Genomic DNA, 16,682 nt, shown 5'->3' with positions numbered 1-16,682 from the left:
TATTTCACCGTCTATTTTCATGCTGCAAAGTTCATTTATGTAAATAGTAAAAAGAACGGGTCCTAGTATGCTTCCTTGTGGAACTCCATATGTAATCGGCAGTGGTTTACTAGTATGGTTGTTAATTTTGAATTTTTGTGTTCTGTTACTCATATAACTTTTTAATTTAATATTCCTTAATTTTATTTTTATAATAACCGACATATTTAAATTTAAATCACCACTTAAAATATTTCTTTTAAACAAATTTCACTACACCTTAAATGAATATCTTACATAAATAAAATACTTCTGTTTTTTATTTTTTATTTAAGTACATAAATTTGTTAACGTGTAATTGTTGGGTTATGTAATATAATGTGTATGTGTTGGGTTAGCTGGAAGAAATAGTATATAACCTGTAAGCTATACCCTTTGTACTCTTTTTTCGCAATAAATATATTTTTGAATTTTTAATTTTTAATTACTAGGTCTTTTTTACTAGGTCGGCCGTACGGCGGAGTGGGAATAATTTACAAGCAAAACTTAAGGGTTACCACAATCCCGATGGACAATTGTCGTATGGCCGGAATCGAGGTGAGTCTAAATACTGAAAATTTAACCATCTTCACGATCTATATGCCGACTTGCTTAACTGACAACTTTGTGGAGTTTACCAACTGCCTGGCCTCCTTACAAACGATCATTGATGACAAAGATTATATCAATTCAATTATTATCGGAGACTTCAACGCTAATCCCGACTCACTCTTTGGAATAGAGCTAAAATCTTTTTGTCAAGAATTCGAATACATTTGTGCCGACACCGAAATTTTACCTGAGAATTCTTACACATACGTCAGTGACGCGCATGGTACTACCAGGTGGTTAGACCACTGTCTAGTTACAAAAAATATTTACAAACAAATTATCGATATGAAAATACATTACGATGTTGATTGGACTGACCACCGACCCCTCGAAATAACTTTAAATACGAATGGAATAGTAACATCGGAAGTATTTTCATCTATATTAAGGGATCCAGCATTATGGAATCCGAAAAATATACGTGATATCGGAATTTACAACTCATGTTCGCAAACTTATCTAGCTAAAATCAACCCAAAAAATACATCTCTTGAGGACGGTGGCAACCCTGAACGTGCCAAAATAAAACACCTCTACGGATGTATAGTACAAGCATTACGAGACAGTGCCGCTAGTATATTTAGAAATACTACTACACCAAAATATAAGCAAGTTTGTGGATGGAATGAATTTGTCGCAGACAAATAGGAAAAATCAAGACAAGCGATGCTCACCTGGATTGATAATGGGAGACCGCACAATGGTCCCATCGCCGAGGATAGAAGGACAAAGCGTGCCGCCTTCAAAACAGCTCTAAAACAATGCCAAAAGAATTCGACACAACTCCAGATGGATAAAATAGCAGCGGACTTGGATAATCGGGACTTCAAATCATTTTGGAACAAGTCTAATAAAATGTTGAACATGCGTTCCAAAGTTTCGTGCAACATAAACGGAGAAACAAATCCTGAAGTAATTGCCAATATTTTCAAAAAACATTTCGCGACTACTACGCCGACCATCTCCTCAAACGAAACGCATTTGAACGCCTATGATGATATTGACCCCATAGTCACTGCAAACATGGTGAAAACCGCCATTAAAAACATGAAATCCGGAACATCAGCAGGACATGACGGCTTAAGTATCGAACACGTCAAACATGCAGGGGTAGCGATTCTGAAACTACTGGCAACATTGTTTACCGATATCATAAAGAGTGGTTATCTACCCAAAGACATGACAAATACAATCATAATACCGATAGTAAAATCTAAACTGACAGACATAACTTTACAGGAAAATTACAGACCGATATCCATCGCCACAGCGACCGCCAGAATATTTGAACGAGTTCTCTTATACCAAGTCGGACCCCAATTGAAAACGAAAGACAATCAGATGGGTTTCAAAACAGAATGCTCCACGGACTCAGCCATATTCTGCGTAAAACGGACGCTGGAATACTACAGGAAAAGAAAAACAACAACTTACGCATGCTTTTTGGATCTTAGTAAGGCACTCGACAGAGTTTCCCACCCCCTACTATGGAAAAAACTCAAGGAAAGAGGGATACCATGGAAAGTGGTAAAAATTCTCGAATCATGGCATCATCAACAGGAAAACCTTGTAAAGTGGAAAGATGGATTCTCAGAATCCTATTTCTTGAAAAGCGGGGTCAGACAGGGTGGATGTATGTCCCCAGTACTGTTCAACTTATACATGGACGAATTAACCCACAGGTTAAACAATGCTGGAGTGGGCTGCCACATCGGAGGTCTATGTGTTAACAATATGAGCTACGCAGATGATATGGTTCTGATGGCACCGTCAATACGGGGATTAAGAATTCTCCTGAAAATCTGTGAGGAATTTGCTCACGAAACCAACATGATCTATAATGCGAAAAAAACAGCACTGTTGGTCATAAAACACGGGGAAGGCCCAAAAAATATTCCCCCAGTCTTTTTGAATGGTGAGATTCTGAAAACAGTAGAAACCACAAAATATCTAGGACATATCATCAACAACAAGTTAACGGATGATGAAGATATTGACAGGCAGAGGCGTGTACTGAGTATAAAATGTAACATGCTCAGTAGAAGATTCCGGCTCTGTAGTCCACCAGTGAAAAGGACGCTCTTCTTAACCTTTTACACCACCCTGTACACATGCGAGCTCTGGGCTAATTTCAAGAAAAGAACAATGGAAAGGCTTCGGGTTCAATATAATAACGCTTACCGATTGATGTTCGGACTCCCCAGGCACTGCAGTGCCTCCTCGATGTTAACAGAAGGGCTAGTTCCAGGATTTACAGCTCTGTTAAGAACCAGGATTGCAGGACTGAGGGAAAGGATAAACCATTCCAGAAACACTATTATCATAGAATCGCGTCTGACTTCAGGATCGAGCATTGAAGACCATTGGAGAAAGATACTTGCTCCCACAATCTTAGATCCGTTGGATTCCCGTGCTTCTCTGCTTTAACTTAATTTCATTTTTAATTTTTTAATCTCTTTTTATTTATTTTATTTATGTTACTCTATGTAAATATTATTTGTACTTATCTCATCTATGGGATGTGTGGGATTGCACTAACCTCCCCACATCCTGGAATAAAGAATTTATTATTATTATTATTATTATTTAATGCAAACCATTCAACAGAAAACTCATAGAAGTGTGATCACCGATTTGAATGTCAACTTATATATTATATACTTGATTTAAAATATTAATATTTAATAAAGGTAAAAATATGTTTACAAGACAAGATTTTATGCAAAGCACAAAGGAAAAAAAATTGCTAAATGAAATTTATAGAATTATTTGGCTGTTAAAAACAAGCAGACGTAGCACAGTGGTTTCGTGCACCTAACAGGCAATCAATAGGTGCGGGTTCAATTTCCGTCGGCGGCATTTTTTTTCCCGGAACATTTTTTCAATTTATATTTTTGTTTCAGGCTAATAATTATTGCTCATAATAATTTATTATAATTAACAATAATTTGTCGTCCTATAAATGAAAGAATTTTGTTGCTCGAAATTGTTTGAACAATCTATCAAGAAGTTCAATATAATCTACGTTTCTTCGGAAACACTGTCCACAATATCATTCTGATGGTTAATTCCTTCAGTAATGTAAAAAAAATTGAAATATTCTCCTGTATTGTGGAAAAATTAACTACTACCTACAAAGCCTGCATTCTTTTCAAAACTAATTAAGAAGTGTCTAGATTGATTTTATTTAAATATTTTTCACATTATTTTCTTCGCGCATTTATCTACTATTATATCTATGATGGCATTTACGCACATATGTTTAATTGATTTAAAAATTCTTGAAACCGTCCTAATGATTCAGAGAAGAAATTGTGTTTTGAATTTTTAACACCGTAGGAAGCCTATTTAAAAAAATCACAAATTTCGTTTATCGTTCCGTATGATCCAATACATAGAAAAAGTGATGCAATTTCTACATTATTTTGCCCACATTCGTTTCCACTCTACCTCCCCCCCCCCCCCGAACTCTGGAAGATTCTTTTAACATTCCAAAATAATATTATCGAAATAGATTTTGAAGTTATTCCATTCCAGTCACAGTCACAGTCCCTGCAAGTATATTGGACGTATTCTGTGCAAAGGTACAGTGAGCGGCCAATCACTGCAGATTTTTCGCTTAGGTTTTACGACCGTAACTTCACTGACATCACAGACATTGGAGGCTCCTTTAAGTTTATACTAAAAAATGAGATTTGTCTGATTTGAAGAAAGACGAAGCAACTAATAAAAATCAACTAACGTTCACAATTTCTATCAATTTAGGAGGTGGGTATGGGTACCGCCACCCCGGGAACCTTGTTTTGTATAACCGACACCTCTGCCATAGGCCACCCATTTGCTATGTTTAGTGACTTTTAGTGAGCAGGGGTTCCGCGTTCATTGAGGGAGGTGTGTTAAGATCTTGGCGGCGGATGCGCCTGCCAACCAGCTGCGGGGCGGGCCAAATCAGGAGAGTTTAGTTTGGGGAGACCCTTTAACCAGCTGGTCTCTATCGACCTATCCCGGAGGAATGGATTCATACGTCCTTCACTCATGGACTTACGGATATCTAGATTCCTACCCACCCCTCATACCTTTTCTCCTACATTAACATCCTCTCCTTCATTTCCTTAAAAGTACCTGCCCTTTTACACAGCATCTCCAAATTTGACATAGGCCCTGAGGGAAATTATTTTCCGCAGTGCCTCCTGTATGCATTTAAAAAAAAACATCAAAATCGTGGTACATGCTCATAACAAACTACAAAACTGTAAACGATAAACTTGTAATTCCACATTTGCAACAAATTAACAACGGTTTCAGCTAGCAATTAGATGGTGTTTCTAATAATAGTTGAAGTTTGAGAAAACTTACTGTTTTCAGTACAACTCTTGTTAATTTTATTTATTTTAAATACATCTATTCGAATTTCACTTTTGTTTTTGTGAATTAACGCAAATCTGGGAAGTGGAAATTGATCCACCTTGAGACCTCCGATCGAGATGAATCTCGTTTGATAGACTCGTTGTCGATGACAATGCGTTATATCGTATGCGTTTGGTGGCAATCACGTACGTACACGAAAACATAAAACGCATTTTTCTGAAATTACAAATTCCAGTTCCTGGGTAGGAAGGTTCAACCATCAGTCAAACCAAAAAAAAATTAAGCCAAAAACTACTTTTGAAAATAGATTGTAGTAATGCAAAAAAAAAACATTATTATTTACAGGTTGTTTTTATTCCAAAATTTTATTTCCACGTATTGTGTGTATTTTTCTTACTCATATCGTAATTTATATCCCATTCAAGCAGGAATCTAGTCCACTTGTGAAAACCGAACGGAGGTCATTGATCTTTAAAAAAATATATTTCCAACCATAAAACTTTTAGCTCGAAATAATTGTATATATCGGAAAACCGTCACTGCAAGCCATTGGTAAGATGTTTTAATACGTCCGAGAGGGGGCGGAGTGGGGAGGCGGCGGATACGAAAGGGGCCATGAGAATATCATAACAACCTGTGGCGCACCCCGCTTGACATCTCCGTTACCAGACAGCCTATTGTATCTGCCACAGCGGGTAGACCGGCGGATACGCAGTGAGCACGGTGCAGCGACAGGCATTATGCTTACTGTTCACGGTGAAATGGATAATGCTCAGCCTACCTTTGTACTTCTCCTGGCTGTGGAAATAGACGTTGTAATCGATATGTCGTTCAAAGACAGTCCGAAACAAGCCGTGAGGCTCATTGAGAAGTTCGCTACAAAAACCTTCTGGTAAACTACTAACCTTATTCATTTATAAATCGGTGGTTGTAGAACGCTGAAATCTTTCTCTCTCGTAGGTATGTCATTAAAAGGGTTTATTTTTTTTGGTATCTAGGTGGTGGTGGGCGATGTACTTATATCTCAGCCACGAAAGACATGATTATCTTGTGACCGACCCCTGGTCAGTTGACCACCCGTCCCCCGACAGTTCATCCCTTAGTTAATTGATCCTCTTAAGTTTATTAGAGTATTTATATTCTTATCGTAAATAAGATACCAGCATTAATGACAGTTATACATATATATATTTTGGATATGATTTCAGATTTTCACGGCCAAAAGTATTACGGTGATTTATTTTTGTGGTATTATGTCCTATACCTACTTTAGCTAACGTTTTGGACAGCGATACATTGTCAATAATCAGGGCAGATTTGTGATGTTGAACGCTGTAGTGCTGTTCGAAACATTGGCTAAAGAAGAAGATGCATCATGAAGGCATATTTGTGATGATGGAAACTGTAATGCTGTCCGAAAACTTGGCTAAAGAAAGAGGTAGCGCAAAATGGCATAGTACCCCAAAAATTTAATCATAAAGTACTAATAAATTTAAGTTATAATATATAAATAAATAATTGACCGGTCAGTGGTTGAGTGGGCATAGCGCTTGGGTCTCACCCGAGCGTCGCGTGTTCGATTCCTCGGCTGGCTAAGTCCTCCATCACAACACAAGCAACATTTTCGGCTTTCTGTGGTGGTAGTAGGAGATTTTCAAACATTGTTGGGTTATTCGTAACCTGGGAATGTTTCTCTTTCTTTTAAAAAAAAGAAAAAAAAAAAATAAAAAAAAAGTTTGTAAACACCACTATTTGATCGAAATTAAACCCTTTTTAATTTAATGGCGGTGTTTACGAAGTTATTTATTTTATTTATATAATGCCATTAAGTGATTTTGCAATTATTAAAGAAGTAAATATAAATATATATTAATCATTGAATAAGAATATAATACTAATATATCTACACGAAACATGGAATAGAACAAGACGATTTGATTGTATGAAATCATTAATTATCTACAATTAAGTGTAATTTTGCAGGAGAGTAATATTTTCATAAATTTGCTCCCACCTTTATTAAATATATATAATTTTTGTATACAAGACATTCACGGATGCTGGCACTTGCGAATATAAATAATTGAGGGATCAACTGGCAGAGGGATCGACTATCCGGGAAAAAGCTGTCGGGGGTTCAACTGTCCATGGGGTCAAGCATCAGTGAATCGATAATTTCATAGTTGAATATAGATGGGTAGTACTATAAAAAAGTGTTGCTTAAATAATGGCGGGCAATAAAATATTTAAATTGTTTGGAAATGCATATTAGAATGCGTACTCTTCTTGATTTGAGCATTAAAATAATCGTCGCAATCAAAAGAATTTGTAATGCACCGTGTTTATGTACTGGAAGCAATCAAATACAATTGGACGGGGTTATGTTAATATGGGCAGCGAAAGACGGACTGATTATTATTATTTAGGATGCTTTTATATTATTACTATTTAATGAAGGTAGCAACCGTCTTCTAAATAATACATTTCGGGATTAAGACAATGAGGAACCTAACCTAACCTACATGAGTAGTTAACGCTTCAGTGCCGGATGCTAAATTTATCATAGGTGCAAGTGTAAATTGAGTCAAATGGGTCATAGTACAGCCACATCGTCTACTAAGCAGTATCAATACGACGATCTACGCTGTAGAAATTTTTATTTTTATTATTTTTTTATTGCATAAACAAACAGTACATAATTACATCGACGACAAAAGTTATAAAGTTATATAAGTTAATACAATAAAATTGGTACCAATGACATATCGCTGACATATATACATATGTGGTATATTATACATTTTACATAAGTTAAGTTAGTTAGTAAATTAGGAAAGGAGAGAGGTGTGTTTGTGTGTGTGTTATGTGTGCAAAAAAAAACTCAAACCCGGTATCATACAAAGCAAATCAATTGATAACTAGATTAAGTACACCAAATCTTGCCTAAAGGAATCACCAGAAAAAATTAAATGACTAGTATTTAAAAATAAATCATTGTCATGGAAGTCGCTGAAAACCCTCCATCAAAAATCTAGATGAGGCGAACAGCACAGGATCTCCAGTTGAGAAGGACTAAGAAAATATTAATTATCAGTTTTTATATTCATATTACACAAATCTACTAAAGTAAAATTTTTTGCAATAATTAAAAAATATATCTTTATGTATTATCTAAGGCCTAGTCAGTTAGTTATGTAAAGGAGTTAGTTGAATAAATTACTTTATCTTTTTTATAAACTGTGTTAAGGTATTACTTTAACCAGTGATTCCTGACATTATTTGGAGTAAGAAATAAAAATGAAATTATGGTCTCCGGTGATTATTAGATTACTTTTTTAAAAGGCAATTATTTTTTCTAATTTTCTCTTGTTTCGTCACTGGTCACTTAGCTGAGTTACCGCCTAACCCCACCACATCGACCCTTTAATGAAAAAAAACATAAAAAATGTCAGAGGAGACCAAAATACGTCCCTTTCATCCCTGTACATCTAATAAATCCTAAATAACTGTCCAAAAGTTCAACCTGTTCCATTGACCGACATGGCATTCAATTATTGTATTTATAACCTTAGTAGGGCCAGCCGTATTCAGGCACAATTAGAGCAGTCCGCTCCGGTCGCCGAATTGCGAACGCGATGAGAATAACTACCACATAACAGTCCTAAAAAATCACCATTGTGATATCTCTTATAAAAATACAAATTGTCCGAATATTGTTGATTACAATAATCACATACCAAGGCCATTATTTGCCATATTTTACTCGCGCCTGGCGCCGTTTGGCTCAGTGCTGGTCCTGGTCAGCTGACAGGAGTGTATAAGTGCTAGATGGTTCATACATGGATGGTTCGTGGCTTTCAACTGCGGTTCCAGTTACCGAAGACCAACGTGGAACAATTTTTCTAACTGTGACGAAATCACTGAAGAGGTACATCAGTAGAAGTATGTTCGAATGCCCGAAATACCTAAGCTCAATTTATCCTGACTTTTGGTGAAATCGATCAAAAATCTTTCTTGAATAGAAAATCAAATTCATTGGCACCTTTGAGGTTTAGAAGATGAAAAGTTGAAAATTGGCAATTTAAAAATCAGTAGTAAATCAAACTTTTGGAGCCGGGTCTACCGGGACTAGCTATTTAAAAGACAGCAAATAGCTGATAGTAACCCTTAGCGACTGATTTAAAGAAAAAATATGATCAAAAATTCCAAATTCGGACTCGATTTATTCGAAAAAGAAAGCTCAAATCAAAAATTGACTCCAAATGTGATATGGATTCACTAGCTTACCGCTTGTACCACTAGTTTTCGGAGATCATATAGGTATATTCATATATTCAGTGTTTATATCCTAAACCGTATTTGACTCCAAATGTGATATAGATTCACTAGTTTCTCGCTTGTACCATTAGTTTTCGGAGATCATATGGGTATATTCATATATTCAGTGTTTATTTCTTGATTATTATTTTACTAATTTTCAAATATGATGAGCTTCCCCACATAATCATTTTTTTATCACGAGTCCTACAAAAAGTCTCACTGCTGCGTATAGCAAAAACAACAACAAATTAAAACATGCAGCCGACGACCGACAGAGCAAACTAACAGATGAACACACAGCAAAAGTTTGGTTTCGTCGAAATCCAAACGGCCATAGTTTTACAAAAGCAGAAGCCGCTCTTTGCACTCGGTGAAAACTATCCACATTGAAATAGAAAGCCTAATCTGACCGTACGCCAAGCTAGAGAACTATTCAACTGCTGGGTTTGGACTGATGTGGATTTAACCTGAATTCGTAAAGTTTTTATGGTTTATTATGTCTCAGTTTTGTGTTTAGCAATGAAAGATTAGCTTGAAAGTTTCTGGGATTTTACATAAATGAAGGCAAAGGGTTTAGCGAATAAACTCATTTAATATTAACTATAAAGTAATTCGCATTCGTTTTATTATTATTAAGAACTCGGTGTCAAGTGAATCAACAAAATGTGATCTTAACCTTTTCAGCATGGGATAAAAATATTTCAGATAAGATATTTCATATTTCTGATAACTCGTAGTAGTCAATCTATTTTATTACAGTATCATGTGGAGCAAGGAAGATTAGTTTGACATTTTTTAGGAAAATAACAGAATGGCAATTTTGGGGTAGAATATTTTTACAAAAATCACCTTCCCACTTAGATGAATAGTTGACTCATCATTGAACACCACACTATCAAGAAAGTAATCTTCCCGCTCCAACATTTGACTTGCAAAGTCTTAAAATTTACCACTGAAACTGGGATATTATTTTATGGGCACCCTGTATACTGCATTATTTATTTTTTTATTTTTTTATTTTTTATTATTTATTGCACAACAGATAGATTATCCAATTACTGCACAATTCTCAATTTGACAATCTTAACACCTATGAAGATAATTATTATACAAAAAAAACTTTAGGCTATTTAAAGAAGAATTATATATATCTAGTGCTTCTGAGATTTCATTCAATAGCACCATTCCTCTTGTCATGCTATGTTGTGCTAGAATATCTGTTCTGCCGTATGGTATTTTGAATAAGTCGTGTCGACGACTACGGCTGAAGTTTTCGGGCACGTATAAACCATAGCATTCCAAGAGGAACGGGCTATCAATGTAGTTATGGATTATGTTAAAACTAAGTATTGCAAGATTTGCATGACGTCTAGTTTCCAAGCTAAATCTATTTGTTGCCTCAAGTAAGTCTACATGGTGCATGAACCTTGGATATTATTATTATATTATTACATATTATACTCAATTACTATTAAACTTTTTGTGATTCTGCCTGCTCATTAAATAATAATATACAAAAGTGCCAACATCATTTCAGGAGCCTCAATACCTAACGGTTAAACAATAAATATACTTTGGACTATGCATGCGTATAAAAGTGTCTACTGTAATGTTGCACCTTCGTAGTAACGTTGTTTTACTTCGATGTATTTGTATCGACCCTTTTTTACGGGTATGATTTTTTATAATTAAAATTACTTTCGACTGTACATATAAAATTGTTGTCTTCTGTAAAGTTATAACTTCGTAAATAACGTTGTTTTACTTCGATGTATTTGTATCGACCTTTTTTTTACGGGTATGATTTTTTATAATTAAAATTACTTTCGACTATACATATAAAAGTGTTGTCTTCTGTAATGTTACAACTTCGTAAATACCGTTGTTTTACTTCGATGTATTTGTATCGATTTTTTTTACGGGTATGATTTTTTATAATTAAAATTACTTTCAACTATACATATAAAAGTGACCGGATAAATCATTACAATGATAATTCATCACATCTTTAAAAAGTTATATAAAGTCATGGAAAGTGATGAAAAAAAAACTTTATTAACTGGGGGTAGGTTAGGTTTGGTTAGGTTAAAAAAAATCATCGTTTCTAATGACTTTATATCACTTTTTAAAAGTGTGTTGAATTGTCACTGTGTTGATTTATCATGGAACCATTTGTATCACCCTTTTTTAGCCCGGATATGATTTTTTTCAGTTTTTAAAATGCAGTCTGCGTGTTTTAGCGGAGTTGGTTTGTTCATATTTTACTAGGCGTAATTTACTATAATTTTCAGAATGGTGGTGTTCCATAAACCTCAATATTACCTGATCGGTCAATATTACACGCGTGACAGATAATTAGGTCTGTTCCGGCAGGAAAGCTGAATTTCCTATAAGGATGGCGTCCAATGGGGACGGCACATCACCATAATTAGTTCGGTGTCATTTAATATGTTTGTGATGATAATACTTAGTAATTTTTCTTAATTAAGATTGTAATGATTGTAGTGTTAATGAATATGATAGCAAAGTATGTAGGGTTAATCAAGAGTATGTCGATGATTACAGGATTAAGGGGAGATGATGATTGGGGTCTTAAATAATAGGACGGTGATTTTTGCAGTGACAAATAATATATGAAGGTAATGATTGTTGGATTAAGACGAGAAAAAAGTAAAGTCGGAATCATAACGACGTAAGTGAAGAAGTCATGCACAAAACTATGCGGAGCGCCGCCCGGTGTATTAGACATAATTGCGATTGAATTTGCACTAGCGAATCTCTCAAACAAAGTAGTAATCTTAAAGACACAAATAATAAAGTTGTGTACCAAACAATATTCGGGGCAAATTCTTACGTAATGGACTGTCGAATTTGCCCTAGCAGGTCTAGAGAGTTATTTCTACTAACTATTTGAATTATTTCTGTTGAACGTATTACTAAAAGTGCAGTTATTTCTATAGGAGTCCCTCGGGAAGATACTAATTCATCATGAAGAAAAATAAAATCTGGTGCTTACAACGAATATTATAGTTGTAAAACGTAAAAACATAAAATATTTTAATGGTAACGAACTGTTTTTATTAATCTTAAGTATATATAACTTACCTCCGTAGGGATCACTCATCTTAATTTAATTTATTAAAATGTGAGCCTCCAACAAACCACTGTTATTAGAGTCTTGTGTCGCGTTTCTGTCAAAAGTCGTGAGTTATTTATTTATTTTTCTTTCCTTTATTCGTAAAATATATTTCTTACAGTTTTTTACATGCTTTACGACTACCACACTAGACACATGTCCGTATTATGGTAGTCGAAGATATGGTGTTAATGAATAGGATGGTGATGATTGTTGAGGGATAATTCAATTGCTAGTTTGTCTTAAGCAGTTTTAGAGTGAGACAGCAACAGTCCAAGGTTTATATAGGTCTCATCTGCATTCATTTTCTTCTTCAGATCGAGTATTGAATAAATCCGATATGTACATAAGACTTAAGCCCTTCTTAAACCCTACACTCGTACATAAATAACATTGGCGCAGCCGGTAGGATTAGGATTGTCGTATTAATTAATAGGATAGTAATTTTTGATGTTTTAACGTAGTGGATGGTGGTCATTCTAGGGTTAGGAAAGGTGATACTTGTGGTGTAAATTAATAGGATGATGATTGTGGTGTTAATTACAAATGATTGTGATGCTTGTTGTGTTAACAACGGGGTAGTGATAATTTTATGGTCAAAAATATTGTGATAATTATCGTAGGATTAATTGTATTAATACATTTAATGGCTATGATTATCTTAGGTATTCATTAATATGATGGAGAATATTGAAGATTATTGTAGATAATGTTATTGAAAAAAGGTAATTGTTATTGGAGGTTGTAGTTCGACAAATGAGTATCCATAATAAGTTCTTCTGGATTTCTCTAAAGCATTTGACTTACTGAGCATTCCATTGCGTGTTTCAAAGTTACGATACTTCGGTTTCAATGATGAAGCAATAAAATGGTTTCAGAGTTATTTCAAAGATAGACAGACAGGTCTTGGACAGATCAGCGTACAGTCTGCAGGGATATCAATGGGGCTCTAAAATATTCAGCTGATGTTAAAATAACGCGAGGGGTACCACAGGGATCGATACTAGGGCCATTGCTTTTTGCCATATATACCGCTGACATGATGCAATCTATTAGACACTGTATGTCGCACATGTATGCAGATGATACACAACTATATTTACCATTTGAAGTATGTAACGCTCATCTAGCGGTGGAAATGATAAATAGTGATCTACGTAGAGTTTGCGCTTGGGCACAAGAGCATGCACTACTTCTCAATCCCCAAAAAAACTGTTGCTATGTTAATGGGAACTAAACAAAAAATATCATGTGTAAAGAATAGAGGACATGATGTAAAAATAGGTGAAACCACTATTCCTTTTGTTGAATCTGCGCGCAACCTTTGAATAGTGGTGGACGGTAAATTGAGGTATGAGGAACATATTAAAAACAAGTCACAGTGGTGCTATTCGAGACTTCGTCTGCTGTATAATATAAGAGATCATATATCAATAAAATTAAGAAAGATTATTACTGATAGTCTAGTTTTCTCAAAATTGGACTATGGAGACACAGTATATGGTCCCTCTTTACTGAAAAAAACCCAAAAACAAGTACAACGAGTCCAAAATGCACGTGTCCGATATTGTTATAATGTCCCGAGACGGGATCATATCTCGACTTACCTCTATCGGCTTCAGATTCTAAATATTTCAAACAGAAGGAAATTACACCAATTGTGTCAAATGTTCAATTCGATGAATTCAAAGGTTCCTGCCTATCTCTTTGACAGATTGCAGTGGTCTGATTGTTGTGTCCGTGACTCTCATACACATAGTACACGTCAAAGAAACCACTTACTCGTTCTCCCCAAACATAAAACTACTGTGTTTGAGGGTAGTTATAGCTATTCTTCGTCAAAGCTTTGGAACGAAGTACCACTGTCAATTCGAATATTGACATCGTTGCATTTCTCCAAAAGGCTTTGCTGCGAATGGTTGCTATCGTTACAATGAAGGGGATACTTAGGTACATGTGGTTGCGATTATTGTTTAGTTTGAATTTTTGTTGACTATATTATTAATTTGCACTGATTTGTATACCTACTATTTCTATTTTTATTTTCATTTGTTTGTGTTGATTTGATTTTATATTGTTAATATTATTTAATTGTTCATTATTATACCTGAATGTGTATATATTATTAATATTATTATATCGGAGGCACTGCTGAAAACCAGCTGCATTCCTGGAGAGATCCGGAATGCATAGCTGAGCAGTGACCTTTTTATCAATAGAATTTATGTTAAAAAATTTATCTTTTGGCAAATAAATGTTTTTATTATTATTATTAATACGCGGTGACGTAAATATAGACGATCTCAATGATGATAAATAAAATAAAATGACCTACCTTTGGACGTCGGCATCCCGGCATAGTTCCTGCTGGGCGCGGCAGCAGGCGACGTGTCGTATAGGTGGTTGTAGTCCTCCTGCGGCTCGCGCTCCAGGGTCTGCAACATGCGGAACATGTCCATGGTCAGCTCGGAGAACTTCACCTGCTCGGCGCAGCTGCCGATGAGCACTATCTCCTGGAGCGTCAGGCACATCACGGGCGAGCGCTCCACGGGTGGAGTCGTCAGGGGGCTTAGCCTGGAAAAACGCGAACCATGTACCTAATTGACAATCACTGAACGTAATAAACAATAATGTTATAATAAACAAATTTTATAATAAATCATTTACAATGTTATAAATGACATCTTCAATTTATGTTTAAACAAATATAAAATGTTCTTTAATTAAGCAATTTAGTTATGTACAATAAATAACGTATATTTCTTTATATTCTCATGTAAAAGCCCCGAAAAGGGCGTTAATAAATAAATATATAATGTAACCAATTTACATGGGGGTGAAGAATATTTTCATGATAGCCAACCTCCGATAGGAAATAGAATTACAATTTTAAAAGGGTGGAATTTAAGTAGATTTTTCAAAGATAATGAAATTGTCCAACAATGAAATCTTCTTGACAATAATTTATGGCCTGATCTAACCTAAATATATTTTCCGTTTCAACTCTTTGCATTATTTCTTCTGGTCGTAAATTTGTATATGTGTTCCGTTTCCTCTGAATCCTGTCAAGATGGTAGTCGTGTTGGATAAATCCTTCGTAAATCGGAATAATTAACATCACTCGAGGTAACTTGTTCAGAGAACTACTAGTATGAAAGTTAACATTTTTTGTGAAAAGAACAGAAAGGAATCGGTATATAAAAATATTTTTCATTGTCTATCGCTGTACATCAACAAAAAAGAGACTGGCACTTGTGCTTGGAGTGGGATTTATTTTGAAGTTTCAGTTTTGACTCCAGCAGGACTGGGAAAATAGTAATCTATATTATAATATGTACACTAATTTTTTAAAATGAACATTTAAGTAACTTGTAAGAGCTGAAATGAAAAATTGATCATTACATTTAGGAAGTACGTGGCTCTCCCCACGGGAGAGTGCATGAACAAATTGGTGCGGCTCGCTCTACAATAAAATATGATATGGCGACGTCCTTGAGAGTGAGACTGAGAGGCACAAAGAAATTATTATCGATGCGAAACAAAGGTATATTCAGTTTTCCTGCTCTGGGAAGATTAAAATAACTTGAAGCCCTCTGATAGATAACAGTACAGAACTACGAAAGGAAACTCTGTTTTGCTATGCGAGTATGCATTTGACGGCTTGAAAAAACATTGCGAACAACACTTTTGTGTCCCCTCCAACAAGCGGCAAGTTGATTAAATGGCTTGTTTATTGTTTATTGCGGTATTTTAAGTAGGTACATAGTTATCTATGTCCTAATACAATCCTTATATACATATACATATAATTATAGTGACACATTTAAAATGAATCAATAACATATTTTCGTAGTTTAATTTTAAATGTTTTTATGTTTTCTTCTGATTTTATTTCTTCTGGTTGCTCTCCAAATATCTTCAACGCTCCGTACATCAATGACTTTTGACTCTGTGTTTTTTTCCTGAAGGGGAGTCTCAATTCATTTCTTTTCCTCGTCTCATGTGTGTATTTGTTCTGTAGTTTATCAATTTTTCTTAGGAATTCACTAGACGTATGGCCATTGATTATCTTGTAGATTAAAAATATGGTATTAAAGTAAATAATTTGTTTAAATGACAAGATATTTAACTCCTTCAACATGTTCTTAATTTTTGTGAATCTATTTTTCTTCAATATGGTTCTCATTGCTCTATTTTGTAGAATTGTCATTTGTTTCATTAAACCGTC

The 16,682-nt window shown here is 35.0% G+C and overlaps 1 protein-coding gene across 1 annotated transcript in view; it reads right to left on the bottom strand.

The window, feature by feature from the left end:
* The window catches only part of LOC149409430 (protein SCAI), a 75,091-nt gene that overhangs the window by 36,761 nt on the left and 21,648 nt on the right, over nt 1–16,682 (bottom strand). Inside the window, exon 5 of the mRNA XM_089649759.1 lies at nt 14,790–15,028. Within this exon, the coding sequence (XP_089505885.1) occupies nt 14,790–15,028 (239 nt within the window). The remainder of the gene's footprint in view (nt 1–14,789; nt 15,029–16,682) is intronic.

The sequence above is a fragment of the Hesperophylax consimilis genome, chromosome 31 (genome assembly GCF_061612785.1).
Source record: "Hesperophylax consimilis isolate HC1 chromosome 31, BYU_Hcon_1.0, whole genome shotgun sequence".
Lineage (NCBI taxonomy): Eukaryota > Metazoa > Arthropoda > Insecta > Trichoptera > Limnephilidae > Hesperophylax > Hesperophylax consimilis.
This window is presented reverse-complemented; position numbering and strand designations above follow the sequence as displayed.